The 17,955-nt window shown below is 41.9% G+C and overlaps 1 protein-coding gene and 1 long non-coding RNA gene across 2 annotated transcripts in view; one reads left to right on the top strand and one right to left on the bottom strand.

Moving 5' to 3' along the window:
* Positions 1–6,028, bottom strand: part of LPCAT3 (lysophosphatidylcholine acyltransferase 3) — a 40,518-nt gene extending 34,490 nt beyond the window's left edge. The window contains exon 1 of the mRNA XM_072799214.1: positions 5,776–6,028. Within this exon, the coding sequence (XP_072655315.1) occupies positions 5,776–5,926 (151 nt within the window). The 5' untranslated portion in view covers positions 5,927–6,028. The remainder of the gene's footprint in view (positions 1–5,775) is intronic.
* Positions 5,580–8,677, top strand: LOC140617579 (uncharacterized). The gene is made up of 2 exons (XR_012017771.1): positions 5,580–6,256; positions 8,502–8,677. It is a non-coding gene; the product is annotated as an uncharacterized lncRNA (long non-coding RNA).
* The last annotated feature ends 9,278 nt before the right edge of the window (positions 8,678–17,955 follow it).

Genomic DNA, 17,955 nt, shown 5'->3' with positions numbered 1-17,955 from the left:
TGCATTTGTGAGATATCATTATCTTTCTAGCTATTCAGGCAGAACTTTTTTTGGGTTTGTTTGTTTGTTTTTAAACTGCTTCTTTATCATCCATTTAATCAGTTGCCAAGTCATTCATTCACATGCTCACTTTGTCAACAAATAGTTCCTGGGCCTTTTCCATAAAGCAGGCACAGTATTCAACTCTGGGAATACTATGGTGGACAAAACTAACACACTTTCGGCTCTCATCCTCTCATCCACAAATACAGAATTACCAATTGGAATATACAAGTGGAAGGAAATTTCAGTCTGTACGAGAAAGTGCAACAGGAGACATCATATAAAATGAGAGCAAGAAAAGAACTCTCAGAGGAAGTGACAATTTGAACTGAGACCCAAAAGATGAAAGGAGCCTGTCAGGTGACTAATGAATGAAGAACATTCTGGGCAGCTGCATTAGCACGCACAAAGACTCCGAGGTAGGAAAGGGCTTAATGCCTTTCTCCAAGGAACTGAAAGAAGGCCACCATGTGGCTAAAAAGTTGTGAACTTGCTTGAGATGAGGCTGGAAAAGCAGGCAGGGGCTTACTGACTGTTCAGAAGCCTTTGAAGAGTTCTGAGCAAGAGAGGCACAGGATTGGACCATTTTGCTTTGGGAGGAGCGAGAACAGAATTAGAGACCAGTTGGGAGGCTATTCGTGTGGTTCTGGTAACAGATGGTCAGCGGTTGTGGTGATGGAGAAAAGGGGACGTATCTGAAACACAATTTAGAAATTTGGAGGTGGTACTGACAGGACTTGGGGACTGCGATATGGGGTGAGAGTGAAAGGGAGGAGGCAAGGCTGATTCTTAGATTTCTGGCATGAGCAGCTATGTAGATGCAAGTGTATGCAGAAGCTACCTTTCAAAAGATTCTGTGTTCTGAAAATATCTCACGCAAGATCCATATTTTCCCCTCTTGGTGTAACCACTTTGCCTCCAAATCAATATAACCATCTGGATCATTGTTCTTTCTCATTGGTTTCCCTACTTCTTGTGTGTCTACTTCATATCACCCCATGCTGTGTTATCTTCCTAATACAGCTCTGGTCAAATTATTGCCCTTTCAAATACCTACCTATCACCTACTTAATTAAGTACGAACCCTTTGCCTAGGCTTTCCAGGCTCTATGACCTATCTTTCCAGTCTTCCTTTTTTGGGAGTGTGCAGTGGGAGAGGGAGGGAGATTCCCAAGCAGGCTCCATGCCAGAGCAGAACCTGACATGGTGTTCCATCCCAGGACCCTGAGATCATGAACTGAACCAAAATCAAGAGTCGGATGCTCAACTGAGTAAGCCAACCAGGCACCCCTCCAGCCTTATTTCCAGCACTTCTCTATTTAAGTCCTGTTTTAGTCTAAGTAGACTACTTCCTGTTCTTGGCCATGTCATCACACATTCCTACCTCAATGTCTCTGCTCACGCTATTCCTTTAGTCTTACCGTCTAAGTCTGCTGGAACCTTATTCAGCATTCAAAGTTCATTAAAGATCCAATCTTTCAGTATCATAAAGTTTTGTAATTCTCTTATGGCACTTAGATTTCTGCTTTGTATTGTGGTTATTAGAGTACTTATCTCATCCCCATTCCCTACCCTCTAACCCTATGGAATACTTTTGAGTGCCTGGCTTGATTACTCATACTGCACCAGTGTACTTGTTCTTGCAGGGTCAAGCAAAGGGTTTAACTCACAGTAGGTACATTTTATTGAATTTATTTGGAACAATCCATGTTATTGACAAGGGATCAGAAGGCAAACTGAGGACAAAGCACAAGCTGACATCCCTCAAACTCCTCCCTCCCTGCCACTCCTGGGTGGGATATGTATGACATTCCTCCAGGAAACTTCCAACTACCTTAAAAAAATTATTTATTTGACAGAGTGACAGCAAGCACAAGGAGAGGGAGCTGCAGAGGGAGAGGGAGAAGTAGATTCCTCACTGAGCAGGAAGCTCAATCCCAAGACCCCAGGATTATGACCTGAGCCGAAGGCAGATGCTCAACCACTCAACTGACTGAGCCACCTAGGCGCCCCTATTTTGAACTATCTTAAGGCCAATTCTTTGGTAGAGGGAAAAAGTAAACCTTAGCTTGATAATAGTAAGGCCTCCAGTATCCTAAGGTTCTTCTTTAGCATATCCAAGTCCTTTTGGACACCTCCGTTTTTCCTTACTTCCTTGGGACTCCCAAGTATATAATCAGCCAGTGCAGCTCTTTCTGCGCACGGGTCCCATCCCTGTGCTTTCATAAAATCACCTTTTGGCACCAAAGATGTCTCAAGAATTCCTTCTTGGCTGTGGGCTCTGGACCTTTGCAACATTCCAAAACTACAGAATTAAGTATCCTAAGTGATACCTAAGTGATGAGACCCCAGGTGTTCAACGGGAATTATTTTCCAGTTGTATTTGCCAGCAAATTTCACCACAGCAAAATTCACCTTCCACCAAATTCCCTGTGATCTTAAAAAAGACAAACATACACATATACCTTTAATGGAGTTTTCTGGCTGTACAAAACAATCCAATGCAACAATCCTCATAAGCTTATCCTTTCCTTGAAGTGCTGGATATTAAATATTACAGTCTCTAACTCAAGATTTTTCAAACTACTTGTAACCCATTAATAAGTCATGAAATCAACTTCGTGGGTCATTAAGTAATAAGAAAAAAGCAAAATAGAAACTAGCTAAACACACAGCTTATGTAAGGATGAGTAATGTTCTCTTGAAGCTTTTGTTTCAGATACATATATATACATGTCTGTGTACTGGATCATGGTTAAAACATATTTCTTGCCATGGGTCCCAGTCATAAAGGTTTGAAAACTACTGCTTTAATGATCTACAGCCTACCCCAAGATCTGTACACAGAACTCAAGTAGGAAAAGTAAGATGTTAAGAAATAGCAATGAGACTATCTGATTAAAAGTTATTCATACTTTAGGGGTGCCTGCTTGGCCCAGTTGGTTAAGCATCTGACTCGATTTCAGCTCAGATCAGGATCTCAGGGTTGTGAGATCAAGTGCTGCTCTGCACTGAGCATGAAGTCCGCTTAAAACTCTCTCTCTCTCCCTCTTCTTCTGCCCCTTCCCCACTCTTTCCCCAATTGCTCTCTCTCTCTCAAAAAAAGAAAGAAAAGAAAAAGAGAAAAAATCTCTTTTTTATTTTTATTTTTAAAAAATTTTTTATTTATGATAGGCACACAGTGAGAGAAAGAGGCAGAGACACAGGCAGAGGGAGAAGCAGGCTCCATACACCAGGAGCCCGACGTGGGACTCGATCCAGGGTCTCCAGGATCGCGCCCTGGGCCAAAGGCAGGCGCCAAACGGCTGCGCCACCCAGGGATCCCCAAAAATCCCTTTTTTAAAACAGGGTATTCATACTTTAAAACATGAATGTCTGATATACCTAGTTCTTTCCTTGGGGTATCTGCATTAAAGTGTCTTTAACCCATATTTATTGTAAATTAGTGGAAAGTGGGTCATAAATCATTATGGACTACAGGCCTTCTTGGTAGAGCTAACAAGGATTTTCTCCAGTATCCCAGTTCCCCAAGACAGCGGGGTTCCTGAACCAGGAACTCCATCCAGTGCTGAAAGGCTACTGGTCTCTAGGTTACAATACACAGAAATGGTAGTACCTTTGTAAGGAAAGCATTTACAACCAGAATGCACTCTTTACTCTTTCCTTCATGCACATGTCAAGCTTATCAATTTATGTTGACATGTACATATTTAATCCATACCTAGAAAACACAACCTTGTATATCTACGCGTAAGAGCTATGCCTCATCTGAGGCAACATGAAGCCCCAAGCCCATCTAAACATGAGAAATACTGAGTTAACTGAAGGCAACAGCATGTGGGAGTTAGGAAGGAGGGATCTGGAAAATGGTAGACTGTCAAAGGGACTTGGGAGTGCAGTAGGTGTATTGCCCAAAGTGTTTATCACTTGATGACGGATCATAATGGGAGAAGGAGAGTAGAGGGGAAGGATATGGAGAAACAATTCCCCAGTATTACTCATGATAGTACGGAGCAGTAGCTCACCAGGAGTACACAGGCAGTTTGATGATGTCAGCACAAAAAGGACACATTCCAAGTCCTAATTTCAGCCCTAGCTCCATTTAACAGGTTGCCCCTAATAATTTGTTGCTACTTGTGTTATGTTTTCAATTTATAGTTGAGAAATCAACAGTGAGCTTCCAAACTAATGAATGTAAACACTCTTAATTGCCAATTACAACCCCAACAAATAACTGGGTGAGAAAGAAGGCTCAAGGAGAAGTTCAAAGCTGCTGTGGTGCGAAGAAGATTAGGGGTGTTGATAAATCTGGGTTAGATCTGAGAGAGATTGAGGTGACTTTCGCCTCGAAAATTTTACAATTCTACAAGGGAGGGAAAAGGTGACTAGGGAAGAAAGGAAGATCAGCTTGGTTTTATATGTAAAAGGCAAGTAACAATTCTATTAGCTGCTAAGGTTATTTAAATATAAAATAATGCCTCACATTATCTAGACCTACTTTAACACCCTTCAGTGATACTATATGCCAATGTCTCTACTGACTACTGGGTACATTCCAAACTTCCTTCTGGCATTCAAGGCGTTCCACATCTGCCCAACTTTTATCTCTAACTTTTAACGACTCTGATCTCTAATCTGCTTTTGTTCCAGTCCTATTTGCTTTCCCCACCCCTACTCTCCTAGTTAAAGTCCCATAACCTTCATAAAACCTTCCAACTATTCAAATATTTATGCATCAGATCTTGACCTTTGAATTCCTACAGGACTTTGCAAGCTATCCTGTTAGGTAGGCATTACTGTCCTCCTTTCATAGATAAGCAAATCAAGGCGCAGAGAGGTTAAGTGACTTGCTCAGAGTCTCACAGTTTGCAAGCAGCAGCAGGGGTGGGTCTTCCCTTGCTTGTCTTCCAAGTCTACACTTCTTTTTCTTTTCCTCATTGGGCCATGCTGCTTCCGTATATTAAAAAAACCATGGAGGAAGGATGCGGTAAAAAAAAAGCCTATAAAGCAGTTATAATACAGCTTGTTGTGACATAAAGTCAGACACAGCACATCCTTTGAACCATATGGGTAATAAACGCTTGGAGTAGCATAGTTTTTAAGGGAGCTGTCAATCCAGTTTCCCAAGCGCAGCGTTAAAATGATATCCCAGGGTAAATGACAGGTGAGAGGTTAAGGGAGGGGGGAAGCAATATGGTATCAGAGGAAATATTAGAAACAGGACAGAAAAGAGAAGAAAGTGTAATATAAGGTGGCAATGCAGAAAAAGACTCCGAATATGGAAGTATAGGATACGGGGTAGGGACCCACAGGGTAATACCTAAGTTAGGGAGCCTATGCCTACCGACAAGAAGCGCGCATGTGTGAGAGTTGATATTAATAACAGACAGCAGTACACATGGACAGAGTAGAACTCAAGAGAGAGACAAATAAGGATAGGTCGCGGGGACACGGGGTAGATCACGGCAGGATGAGACGGTGGTGGCGCCAAATAAGGGGCCAGAAGGGTACAGCGGGGGTCGAGGAGGAAGGTAAAGAGGTTCAGAGGGCACGGCGCCCCCAGACTCGAGGAAAGACTTGTCTTCCTCTCGATAGCTGGTTGGCGTGATTTAGGATTCACACCCGCGCCCCCACCAAGCCTCCCCCGGTGGCTCCGGAAAGTGAGGGAGGGGGTCACGTCCCCATTCCCCGGGGACTCTGCGAGGGGGCGGAGCGAGGCAGGAGGGTCCTTACCCATAAAGATGGAGATGATGAGCCGCAGCGCCTGTTCCGACGCGCCCAGGGACGTCGCCAACTTGTTAAGGCTCAGCTCGTCGAACCCCCACCGCAGCACCCTCGCCAGCTCTGCCACCGTTCCCACGTCCCCCTCAGCTGCGGACGCCATCTTAGCTCCGGGCGTCCCCCAGGGACCCCCCAGCTCCGCGCGCCCCGAATGTGGGCACAAGGCTGTAGCTTCACCCCCAATTCCGGCCCGGAGCCCGCCCACGGCGTGCGCATTGGCTGCGGGCCCGCCCAGCGGCTCCGGGCTCCTCCGGCTATTGGTCGGTCCGAGCCGGGGGGCGGGGCCTACCGCAGCAAGGTAGGCAGAGGGCGGGTCTGAGCGTTTGTAAAGCAAAGGTGACTCCCGCCGAGAATGAACGCGGGGCAGGCCGGGGGCGGGGCTTGGAATCGGGAACTGGAGTTGCGATTGGAAAAGTCTAAACCCCGCGGCGAGGTGATTGTACAACTCGGTTCTAACTGCTTGGGGGAGGAGTCGGTGAGGGCGAGTGTCCGGCCGGCTCGTGCGCTGCCTCCCCATTGGCTGAGGCGGGAGCAGGCGAGAGTCGGGGCGGGGGGGGGCCGTCACCCGACCGCGAGGTTACTCTCGGTCGCCGGCGCGCCGGGGTTACTGGGGCATGTAACGGAGAGGGCGGGAATTCCTGGAGCGGCTTCGCGAGCGCCTCCTAACGGCACCTCCGGGCTGTTCTCAAACCGTTAGGTGCGCCGTCCTCACCCCGCGAGGGTCTAGGGGGGAGCCCAGCACCCCAGAACACTGCTTTTATTTCATGCATCCCCTTTCACCTAATTTCTTATGTTAAACCCTTACCCTCTTCCGAGAGGCGGGGAAACTGAGGTATGCCGATTTAGTCCTTTTTAGTTTCATTTAAAATAATTTGTCACTAAGTAATATGGGCTCATGGTTAAGGTTCAAACAGTTTAAATAAATAACTCTTAAAATAAGAGTTCTTTCTTGCCACCTTGCTTCCCCATTCTTCCTAACGTAACCACTGTTTGGATTGCGCTAACAAAAATGTGTTGAGCACTTTTTGCTAAGTGTGCCTGGGACTGTGCTGTCCTCTGGGGAATATAATGATGAGCCCAAAGCTATAGAATGGGGGATGATGCAGAGTCATAATAGTGTTAACGCACGTGTAATTGAAAGCAAAAGTAAGTGCTCTGAAGGAAAGGAGCAAGGTTCTATGAGAGTACTAACAAAAGAACACTAAGAGTTTCATGTAATAACTGGAATTTGTGGAACGTTCTTGTGCAATTATGACATATACTTCTGTAGAACCTTGCACTTCATAAAGCACTTATATCCATATTATCGCATGTAATTTGGCTGTGAAACAGGATTTTTTAAAAAAAATTTTGATGTCCTCTTATAGGCAGAAGCTTGGAGAAATTAAGGAACTTACAAAGTTCCTTTGCCAGTAAGTGGTAGAGACTGAATTTAAAGTTAAGTCTGTTAAATTTGGGACGCCTGAGTGGCTCAGTGTTTTAGCCTCAGTCTTCAGCTCAGGTCATGATCCCGGGGTCCTGGGATCGAGTCCTGCATTGGGCTCCCTGTAGGGAGCCTGCTTCTGCCTCTGCCTATGTCTCTGCCTTTCTCTCTGTGTCATGAATAAATAAATGAAAAAATGAATAAATAAATGAAATCTTTAAAAAAAAGTCTGTTAATTTCATCTCCCTCCCCCATTTTTTAGGGAAAAAAATTAAAAATATGAAATATTCAGAACAGTTGAAAATAAGATAACTCTCCCCTACCTCCTAGATTAAGAAACAAACATCTCATATACAGTTGAAGAGGCTGGTATATTCCTTCCCCATGGCATTTCCCTCTTTCCCTTCTTGGAGGTCACTACTTTGCTGACTTTGATATTTATCAATCCCATGCCTATTTTTTACTTTACATACAGTGTGCATCTAAAGAGAACATAAAATATAGTTTGCATGCTCTTAATATTAATGGTGTTACAGTGAATGGATAATTTTGCAGGTTGTTTTTATGCTTAATATCTTTATTGAGATATAGTCATGATTTTACATGTAGCTCTAATCCATTCATTGTATGATTATACCACATTTAGTTTTTCAAAGTCAGGTTGAGGAATACTTGGATCATTTCCTATTTGTTTATTTTATGACAAACTTTGCTGCAGTGAGCATTCTCCTTTAAGCAAGAGTGAGAATTTCTCTAGGACTGTGACGTCAAGCTTTTTTTTTTTTTTAACTGAGATCTTCTGTAAGAAACACATTGCTATCCAGTATACACATATATTTATACACTAGACACATACACATATAATACTTACACATACATATCCACATTACACGCTGCCATACTAGTGTGTGTTCTCTGACACTTTCTCCTCTATTTTAATTCACTAAAAATTGTTGATTAAGATCCACTAACTTGATATCAATATGTACCAATAGTTCATGATCCTCATTGAAAAAAAGACTTCTCTAGTGTTTGTAATCAAGAGGGGAATTATGGGTTGTAGGTTATGCACGCCTTTACCTTTATTAGATTTTGCTGAAGTGTTTGGCTAGATGTTATTTCAGATTGTTACAAAATCTTATTTGCTGAATAAGTAAAATATATTTGTTAAAGCATCTAGTCAATTAGACCTTGTTTAAAAATGTAAAAACTTGTGGGACACCAGGGTGGTTGAGTGTCTGACTTTTGATTTCAGCTCAAGTCACGATCTCAGGATGGTGAAATTGAGCTCCAACTGTAGAGCTCTGTGCTCAGTGGGGAGTCTCCACTCTCTGCCTCTTGCCTTCTGCTCCTTCCCCTGCTTGTGTGCCCACATGCATGCTCTCTCAAATAAACAAACAAATAAATAAATCATTTTTAAAAATGCAGAAAGCTGTTTTTTTCTTTGTGTTAATATGACTGGATAACATGTCAGCTCCTTCTTGCGCTGCTGGTGTTCCAAGAGAAGGGTGGGCATGGGACTGAGGCTGTGTCTCTGTTGACACAACAGGTGCCTATTTTCCTTTCTCCTCAAGTATTTGGTCAGACACATTCTCTTCATTCTTCCTACTGCTCCAGTGCAGCACCTCTTTCCCCAGTTACAGTAACTGGTGAGTGGAAGAGATTATATGGCCTCTCACTTTGTAATTACACCGAGCGCTTTCTAAGTCAGGGTCTGTGCTGGACCCTCAATACAAAGATGAATGAGAGACAATCCCTGCCCTCAAGAAGCTTTGTGCCTAGTGGGAAGAAAGATATGAAGAGATAATTATAAAACGAAGTGGGAGTGTTTGTATAGAAATAAACAAAACGTATTTGTGAGATCCTTCTTCTTTTCTTGCTACTTTCCCCTGTCCTTCCCTTCCCTCTACAGCAATCTCAAGATGTCTTTCTATTTTTCCCTTCCTCCCTTCTTTCCTTCCTTCCCATTGGCTCCTTGATCTCTGTCTATTATTATCAGTAGGGCTTCCCATCTTAGAACACCTTGGCTTTCTCTGTAATACTGTCCTCTTTTTCCTTTCCCTCCCTGCCATAATTTTGTGAAAATAACCTCACTTTCTCACCATGGCAGAGGTGGGGGTTGGTACTCACTCAATATCCATGCATGTGCCTATGATTTCTCAACTCCCTTGCAGTCAGCTTTGGACCCTGTGACTGACTAGTCATGGCCAATGAACTATAAGCAGAAATGTACTGTCATTTCCTGGCCAAGGTAGTAAAGAGCCAGAGTGACTCCCAAATGTCTCTCTTCCCTTGCTATTGTAACCTTGCAGGGGCCATATGTTCTGTATGGTATTGCTAAAAGGTAGGAGAAGGGGCTCCAGACTTGGCTTGAGTAAGAAATAAACCTTTGTGGTGTGTGTGTGTGTGTGTGTGTTTTAAAGATTTTATTTATTTATTCATGAGAGGCAGAGAGACAGAGAGAGAGAGAGAGAGAGAGATTGGCAGAGATGCAGGCAGAGGGAGAAGCAGGCTCCAGGATCACACCATGGGCCAAAGGCAGCGCTAAACCGCTGAGCCACCCAGGCTGCCCACCTTTGTGATGTTAAACCCCAAGATTTAAAATTACTGCTTCAACTTACCCCAATTAACACACTAACCCACCAGTCTTTATATGCATTAAAATTTGCTATTCATCTTCAACATTTATGAAACTAATCACCCAAAACCACCAACTACTTCTTAATAGTTACACTTACTTCCCTTGTCTGTCTCATATTTTTAATTTCCAAGACCTCTTTCTTACGTTGGAATAACTTTTTTTTTTTAAAGATTTTATTTTTAAGTAATCTCTACACCCAACGTGGGGCTCGTACTTACAACCCCAAGATCAAGAGTTGCATGTTCCCCTGACTGAGCCAGCCAGGTACTCCAGCATTCTTATTTTATGTATGCACACAATCTGTTAGCTTCCTGAGAGAACATAATTAGGGATTTTGGAGGAAGGTTTTTTTCTTTTATTTATTTATATTTGTCATTGTCCTTTTATTCTCTACATTTTTCTTTTTCCTCTGGATTTTTGTTTTCTTTTTGTTTCTTTTGTCTCTTTTATGATGGTGACTGTCCTTTCATATACAAACTAGGAATTACAAAGTTGATTGGATATAGGGATGATTGGGTATATATATATATATATATATATATATATATATATATATATATATATATTGTGTAGGGCTTGATGACCTAAAGTTACTGGGCTGGGAGCTCTCCTTTAGGTTGAGAAACTCCTACATGTCAGTATGTGGAGGGTTTATTCTTTAGGATTCTTCAGTTTCTTTAAAGGAACCTGATAGTTTTCTGCCAGAAAGGCATATACCTGTTTTTGCCTTCATAGCATGCCTACTGTTCCAGAGTTTCTCACATCCATTTTCTCAGATTATAGCATCAGTTATCTGCCTGGTGCTGATGGGGTTGGGTATTTACCTAGCTGTGATTGGTGGAGGAGGGGGCCTGAGTCTAGGCTTTCAGTCCTCTGATTTTGGCTGCTGGCCAACTACTACTCTCTGCTGTAGTAGTAGACCCCTCCCCCCCATCTTCTTTCCATTGTCCAAAAATGTATTTAAATGTTTATCTGCTGGTACCTCTTCTTCCATTTGTAACTAGTGTGTGGGGGTGGGGGTGTGTGTGTGCAAGAGCACCTGGTTCTGGGGGTCTCAAACAGCTACTCGCTGCTGACAAAATCCAAAGGTACAGAGATGAGTGGTGGTGAAATCAGAAAGGAATTTATTTCAGTGAGGCCAACACTAGGAAGATACAGACTATCTCAACGACTGTCTCCAAAGTGCTGAAACGACTTTGAGGTTTATATAAGACAAACGTGGGACAAGGGTTGGTGGATACATGTAGGTGAGCAGTAAAGCCCAGGTGAATCATTATCTTAGGGTCGATCATTATCTCAGGGTCTTGCTGGTTCAGGGTAATTCTTATTGCTTGAGGTGGTAGTTTGGTTCCCATTACAGGATATTTTGTTCACAGGTCTTTTGTCTGAATTAAGAGATAAGCTGGAAAGAAAAAAATTTTTTTTTAACTTTTATTTATTTATGATAGTCACACACACAGAGAGAGGCAGAGACACAGGCAGAGGGAGAAGCAGGCTCCATGCACCGGGAGCCTGACGTGGGATTTGATCCCGGGTCTCCAGGATCGCGCCCTGGGCCAAAGGCAGGCGCCAAACCAGTGCGCCACCCAGGGATCCCTGGAAAGAAAAATTTAATCAGAAGGTTTGAGGTCAAAAAGAAAGTAGTTGAAGTCCTTTTTCACCTTCACTTTATCATTATAGATTTATATCTTCCCCATCCTATCCTTTACTATTATTTTAGTAGGATCTTAGATAGGTCAAGCTGCCTATCAGCAGACTCCCTCTTTGATTTAAAAATATTTTTCTGGGGGGCCCAGGTAGCTTAGTTGGTTAAGCATCTGAGTCTCAGTTTCAGCTCAGGTCATGATCTCATGGGTCAGCAGACTCCCTCTTTGATTTAAAAATATTTTTCTGGGGGGCCCAGGTAGCTTAGTTGGTTAAGCATCTGAATCTCAGTTTCAGCTCAGGTCATAATCTCATGGGTCACGTGATTGGGCCCTGTGTTGGGGGAGGGGGGGGTCCATGCTCAGTGGGGAGTCTGCTTGAAGATTCTGTCCTCTGCCCCTCCCTCCACTTGCCCTCTCTCAAATAAAAAAAATATTTTTTCTAAATGATCTTTAAAAAATATTTTTGAAGATTTTATTTATTACTTATTTATTTATTTATTTATTTAGCAAGTGAATAGGTAGGAGCAAGATGAGAGGGAGAGAGAGCATCAGAGTATCTCAAGCAGACTCTGTTGAGCCCCACATGGGGCTTGATCCCACAATCTACAGATCATGACCCGAGCCAAAATCTTTGACATCTTTGGTGCAAAAAGGTGGCTTTACTAAGCATAGGGACCTCTGGGCAAAACCCAGAGTACAGTGGCCTATACAGCCTGGGCAAAGCCATGGACACAATTTAGAGCTGCATAGCCACAGGGTCCCATTAGGAGACAGTCATCTAATTCTGGGCTTCCTTTAACTGCAGTCAAGATATCAAGGGCTATTTACTTCTAGAGGTCCCTCTTTTGAATCTGTGTAATAAAAGATGGTCCATTGTTACTTTTTAGGGACCAAGGGGGTCCAAATCTAAGGATAGTTTCTCTTAGAAAAGATTTTGAGACCTCCATGGCCTTTTTACCCAAATCAGTAGCCTGATGTAAACCCCGCATTATTTACACTGGTTATTTTTGGGTATAAAGACTTTCCCCTCATTATTAAAAAATCAGTCCTACGCGTTTTTGAATATCTTTATTCCTGGGCAATTGAATTTCTTGGTCTGAATAGGCTGTATTTATGGACTTAATTGGAGTTAAGACTGGTAAAAGACTTAGTATTTGTTTATTTTGTGCTGTCTACTTGGCTGCACGGCCTACTGAATTGTTTCTTTTAGATTCTAAGGTCATATCCTTTGATGGATCTGACATGAAGCCATTATAGTCACGGACTGTACCATAGTGAGCTTTGAGGCTTTTTCTATCAAGAGAACTGTTGAACCCTTGGCTAAAGTCTTTACTTGCAATTTTATATTATTAGGCATGTCCTCCAAGGTTTAATATGACTAAGGAACAAAACCATCAAGAAGCCCTCTTTATTTGAGGTCCATACTTAATAATGTCCTAATGATAAGGAATCATTGGCAAGTGGGAGAAGACTTGTCTCAAGAGATAAGGGCATTCCCATGTGCATCATCCAATGCAATCATAAAGAAAGTGAGGTCATTCATTTTCTCCACAGGTCCGTAGTTAACCCTATAGAGTGGGGTATGCTTTGGCTTTTATGGAGTGATTTTGTCATGCTTGACACACAGACTTGGTCAAGGTGTTAGCCAAGTTATACAATTGTTGGTGAATCAATCCCATTTATCAGCTGTTCAAATAATCATGCCCTTAGGGTCCTGTTATTATCCCCACAGAATAACAAGCAAGAAGATTGTCTGTACATGAGCTATTGTGGCAATTTTTCTGAAGTTTACCTCAAGTTGTATAGCTTAGGTAAACAACACTCGAAGGCAATCAGAACTAGAATTTAACATCTGCAAAGGTGTGTTATTGAAACATAATTTTTCTCTCTAAACGCGCCCTTATTTCCAAAGGTAGCCAAATCAAGACTAATTTTTTTTTGCAAAACAAGTCCAGTTTTAACAAACTTGGCCTAATGATTTACATAAGCTCAGCAAGAATAGCAATTGGCCATATAGATCTTTTAAAATCTGCTCTGCTGGAAACTTTATAAGGAATATAGATTGAACTTTGGGTGGCCTCAGGTCCAGAAGCCAAGCCAAATAGTATAGTTAATATAATATCAGTTTTTTTTTATACTGATGCCTGCAATACTCATGGATTTGGGAAAATTCATCTTCATGAGGTTCCCAAAGTATTCTGAGGTTCCTGCACCTGCCAGGAAGTGACATTCCTTACTCATCTGGTGAGGCTGCTGGGAACTCTGTAAGCAAGATATCAGGCCAACAGTTCCAAGGGGCTTTAGGCTCCATGTTTCATAAAGTCAACCTTAGTTCCTTAAAGCTGTTTGGTCATATCTGAGTCTATGCATGTCTCTCTCAAATATGATATTCTAGTCAAGCCTTGATAAAATAACCAATGTTACCAATGGTGTCCTGTTATAAGGAGAACAGATTCTTATTGAACGTATGCAGATGACTATGATTGCTATGGAAGAAATAGTAATACTGAGACCTTTTGGATTTCAGAGGGTTCAGGTAGAGAGAATAAAATGCTTCAATTTGTTCACAAATGAATACTTTATCATGTTTCTGTAAGTTATAGATATCTTAAGAGAAAGTTTCCTTAATCTGGAAGAGTAAACATTAGAGAACCAGCAATGTTCAAACAAGAATCACAAAACTATCATCACCTCTTTAGTTCATTTAGTCCCATGTTACTAAGTCTTATTAAGCTGAAAGCAGCCTTTCAGTTAGTTCTGGGAATTCTTAGCCATTTCAGTTTTATGATCTTAAAGATATTGAGTACCTGTATTTGTCTTAAAAGTCCTTTATATTAACCACCTTGAAGACGAAATTCATCTGGTAAGAGAATAAGAACAATTAGAAATGACAAAAACTCAGAAATGGACATTTTTAATGATCTGATGTGAGAGTTCATTATGATACAATTGACAGGGAAGTTCAGTTATTTCTGTGACATGTAACACTTTAATAATCAGAATATCTAGTGATGATGACCTTATACCAGAGTGTAACATATCAAATAAATAACCTGATTAGTCAATGAGGCTTCATTCATGATTTAAATCTTGGGGAAGTTGTTAAAATCTTAGAACTTTTTAAAAGAATTTATTTATTTATTTGAGATAGAGCAATAGAGAGAGCATGAGTGAAGGAGGGGAGCAGAGGGAGAGGGAGAAGCAGGCTCCCACTAAGCAGGGAGCCTGATGCAGGGGCTGATCCCAGGACCCCAGGATCATGATCTGGACCAAAGGCAGACGCTTAAACTGACTGAACCACCCAGGTGCCCCAAAACCTTATAAAGTTTTAAAGCACATGCCTGAATAGGGTTAGGGAGCAACAAAGACCTGATAAAGGCAAAGTATAGAAACTGTTTATTCTTGTCAGGCAAAGAGAAAACAACTGTTTACATTTTCCCATCAAGAGCAGAAAATTCAAGAAAACGTTGTCTTTTTAACAGAGAAAATGCAGACTTTCAATCTTAGACTAGTATGCTTTTAAAATCCATTCATTTCAATCTTACTCCATCCTGACCATACATAAAATTCCTTTCCAACGTTTTCCCATCACAAATCTTCTACAACTTTCTTTTGCATTCAGATTTTGTCCCAAGCCATTTCTCTTTAAACAGCCAGTCTCATTTAGGGCAAAATTGCTTTCTTTTACTTTCAACAAAAATGTATTCCCATTCCTTATATCTTTCTTACACATACAGAGTTGCTTCTCTTATTTCCATCAGTCTAAATTACATTTAGCGGAATTTTGCACTCTTAGAAACCTTAGTTTCTAAAGAAAACTAAGTAGTAATCAGTTGTGAACTATTACACAAGAATTCTTTAGAAGGCAAATTTGTGAATCAGTTAAGCACAATGCATGTTTACCAACAGACTCAAATATCTTTAGTTTCTCTGCAATAAAAGTCAAAAGCACAAACTGACGTCCAGTAATTAATGCCTTAACACTTTATCCTATTTGGAAAAGGCCTATATGTCCAATGAATTTAGTCCATTTATCTTTCAAGCAAAACTTTAAAGTTACAGGTTACCAAAGACTTTGAAAGCTATCTTACCAATTACTGATGAAAACTTTGAGACAGACAAGATTAACTATCATTTTAAGTCATATTTTTGCTAACAAATTGCAACAGAGATAACATGAGCTTATTTGACCTTCAGCAAACCTTGGTAGAATAAAATTTTCACATTAAAAAAAATTTTCACATTTAGTGGTGATAACTTTAAAGACATGTCTATCTTAATTAAACTCAAAGACTTAAATTAGTTTAAATATTGAATATGTTCTACCTGGATCCATTTAAAAGTCAATCAATTTGTTCCCCATTGTAATTTTTTTTTCTTTTACCTGAGACACTGGTGGGGAAATCTGAAGTGGGCAGTGTTAAGTCCAGGGGTGCTCTTCTGGCTCCTTGACAGGGAGAGGAGAAGGAGCCATGGTGCAGTGGCACCAAGGATTGTACAGAAGCCAGTTATGCAGGCTACACCCAAGGCGGTACAGAAATAGGAAGAAGGGGAGGGGGAGGCAGAAGAGATGAGGTGTGGCCAGGAAGGCAGAGAAAAAGAGTTCCTGGTCTAAACCTCATCAGCTCAGACAGAGGAGCAGACGCCATGTTTTTTCCTCCACCAGTGCAGAAATGGGCAGTCCATGTTGGGCCAGAGAATACTGGGAATTTTCTTGACCATAGTGGGCTCCAATTATAGTCATTAACCCGGGAAATGAGGGAAAGCCCCCCCCCCATCTATTAGGAGGAACAATGAAAGAATCAGCATCTCCTTTGCTAGGGATGGCCTGTGTTTCTTCCAGAAACCTGAGTTTATTTGGAGGAGGCTTATTTAGATAATTATCATCCAATAGGTCAGGTGGAAGTGTACTAGCCTGGTTACTGACCAAACAATTCTACAAGAGGCCCTTAGGTCTGATCCCTGATCTAGAGCCCTGTTTCCTACAGAAGAGATCTAACCAATAGATCTACCAAGGCCATGCAGTGTTATAGGAGAAGAGTGGTTTCCTAAATTTTGCAATCTGAGTTGTTTCCATTGGGTTAAAAGGCACCCCCGAAGGAAGAGTCCTTGGGACCTGAAGAAGAAACCTACTGAGGTCATGCTAGAGAAGGTCCATTACCAAAAATCCATCCCCCCACTCCGACTCCCCAGATGGCATATGTCAGAGGTTCTGTGTGTCAAAGTGATTGGAGGTATCCCTCAAACAAAATCACTATTGATCATTAACCTGCCTTACCATGAAGGCATTCCTGCTGTAAAAGTCCCCATAGGAGGGATGCTAGCATCTCTCTTCTTCTCCATTGCGTCCTGGGCTATAGATGGGTACCTGGTGATTGGACGGAAATGTCCTACCATGTTGTCTCATGACCCCGAAGGCTGCCCTGCCATTAGGGTTGCACCTTATTTTTCCTTGCCTTCAAGAGTCTGCCATTTTTAACCCATGGGAAATACTAGAAACATTTTACAGAAGGAAATTACCCAATTTTGTAGTTTGATTATTACTAGAGGACATTGACAGAAAACAAAAAGGATAGAAATCCATCATAGTTCTAAGTGACATTCTAATACATATAGTCTTTACAGCCAACTTCTCTAGGAAATGGTCCCTGGTTGGGTTTTAATTCAGTCGGGTACTGGTTTCAGCTGGCTCCCAGTGAAGTTCTCTTGGCCAGAAGCAACTAGACCAGGGATGTGATGGGAATCACATTAGACCAATGAGGAGGAAACCTCACACAGGAGTCTTAAGATTGACAGCATGGGTGCCTGGGTGGCTCGGTCGGTTGATCCTCTGACTTCAGCCCAGATCATGATCCCAGGGTCCTGAGGTTGAACACTGAGTTGGGCTCCCTGCAGACTGGGGAGTCTGCTTGTGGATTCGCTCTCCCTCTTCCCCTCCCCCTGCTCATACTCACTCTCATTCTTCCAAATAAATCAATAAGATCTTAAAAAAAAAAGATTAGCAGCCGTGCTAGTCACTTAGGTGGCTGTCCCATGCCCAAGACAGACAACTTTGTATAAGGACAGGAGAAAAAGAAAGGACATCAAGTTTCTGGGTCTTATTACCATTGTAGGCAGGATATTCAATTCCAGCCAAAAAGCAAGCTTTCTCCTCCCTATAGAGTAGCCATGAGCTAGAGGATTGCAGCTTGAGCAATCTACATGCAAGTGTTCCAATAAGACCATACCCCTCAAAAAGCCCCTTGAAATGAAAGTAAAGGAAGAAAAGAGAAAGTCCTCACCACTGCTCAGAGTCCACCTTGGGGACTAAATGATATAGGAAAGATATTAGAGTTCGAAGTCGATGGCCAAGAAAGAATTCTTGAGACGTCTTTGGTACAAAAAGGTGATTTTATTAAAGCATAGGGACATGACCCATTAGC

The sequence above is a fragment of the Canis lupus genome, chromosome 25 (genome assembly GCF_048164855.1).
Source record: "Canis lupus baileyi chromosome 25, mCanLup2.hap1, whole genome shotgun sequence".
In the NCBI taxonomy this organism is placed as follows: Eukaryota; Metazoa; Chordata; class Mammalia; order Carnivora; family Canidae; genus Canis; species Canis lupus.
Note: the sequence above shows the minus strand (reverse complement) of the source record. Positions and strands in the feature narration are given on the sequence as shown.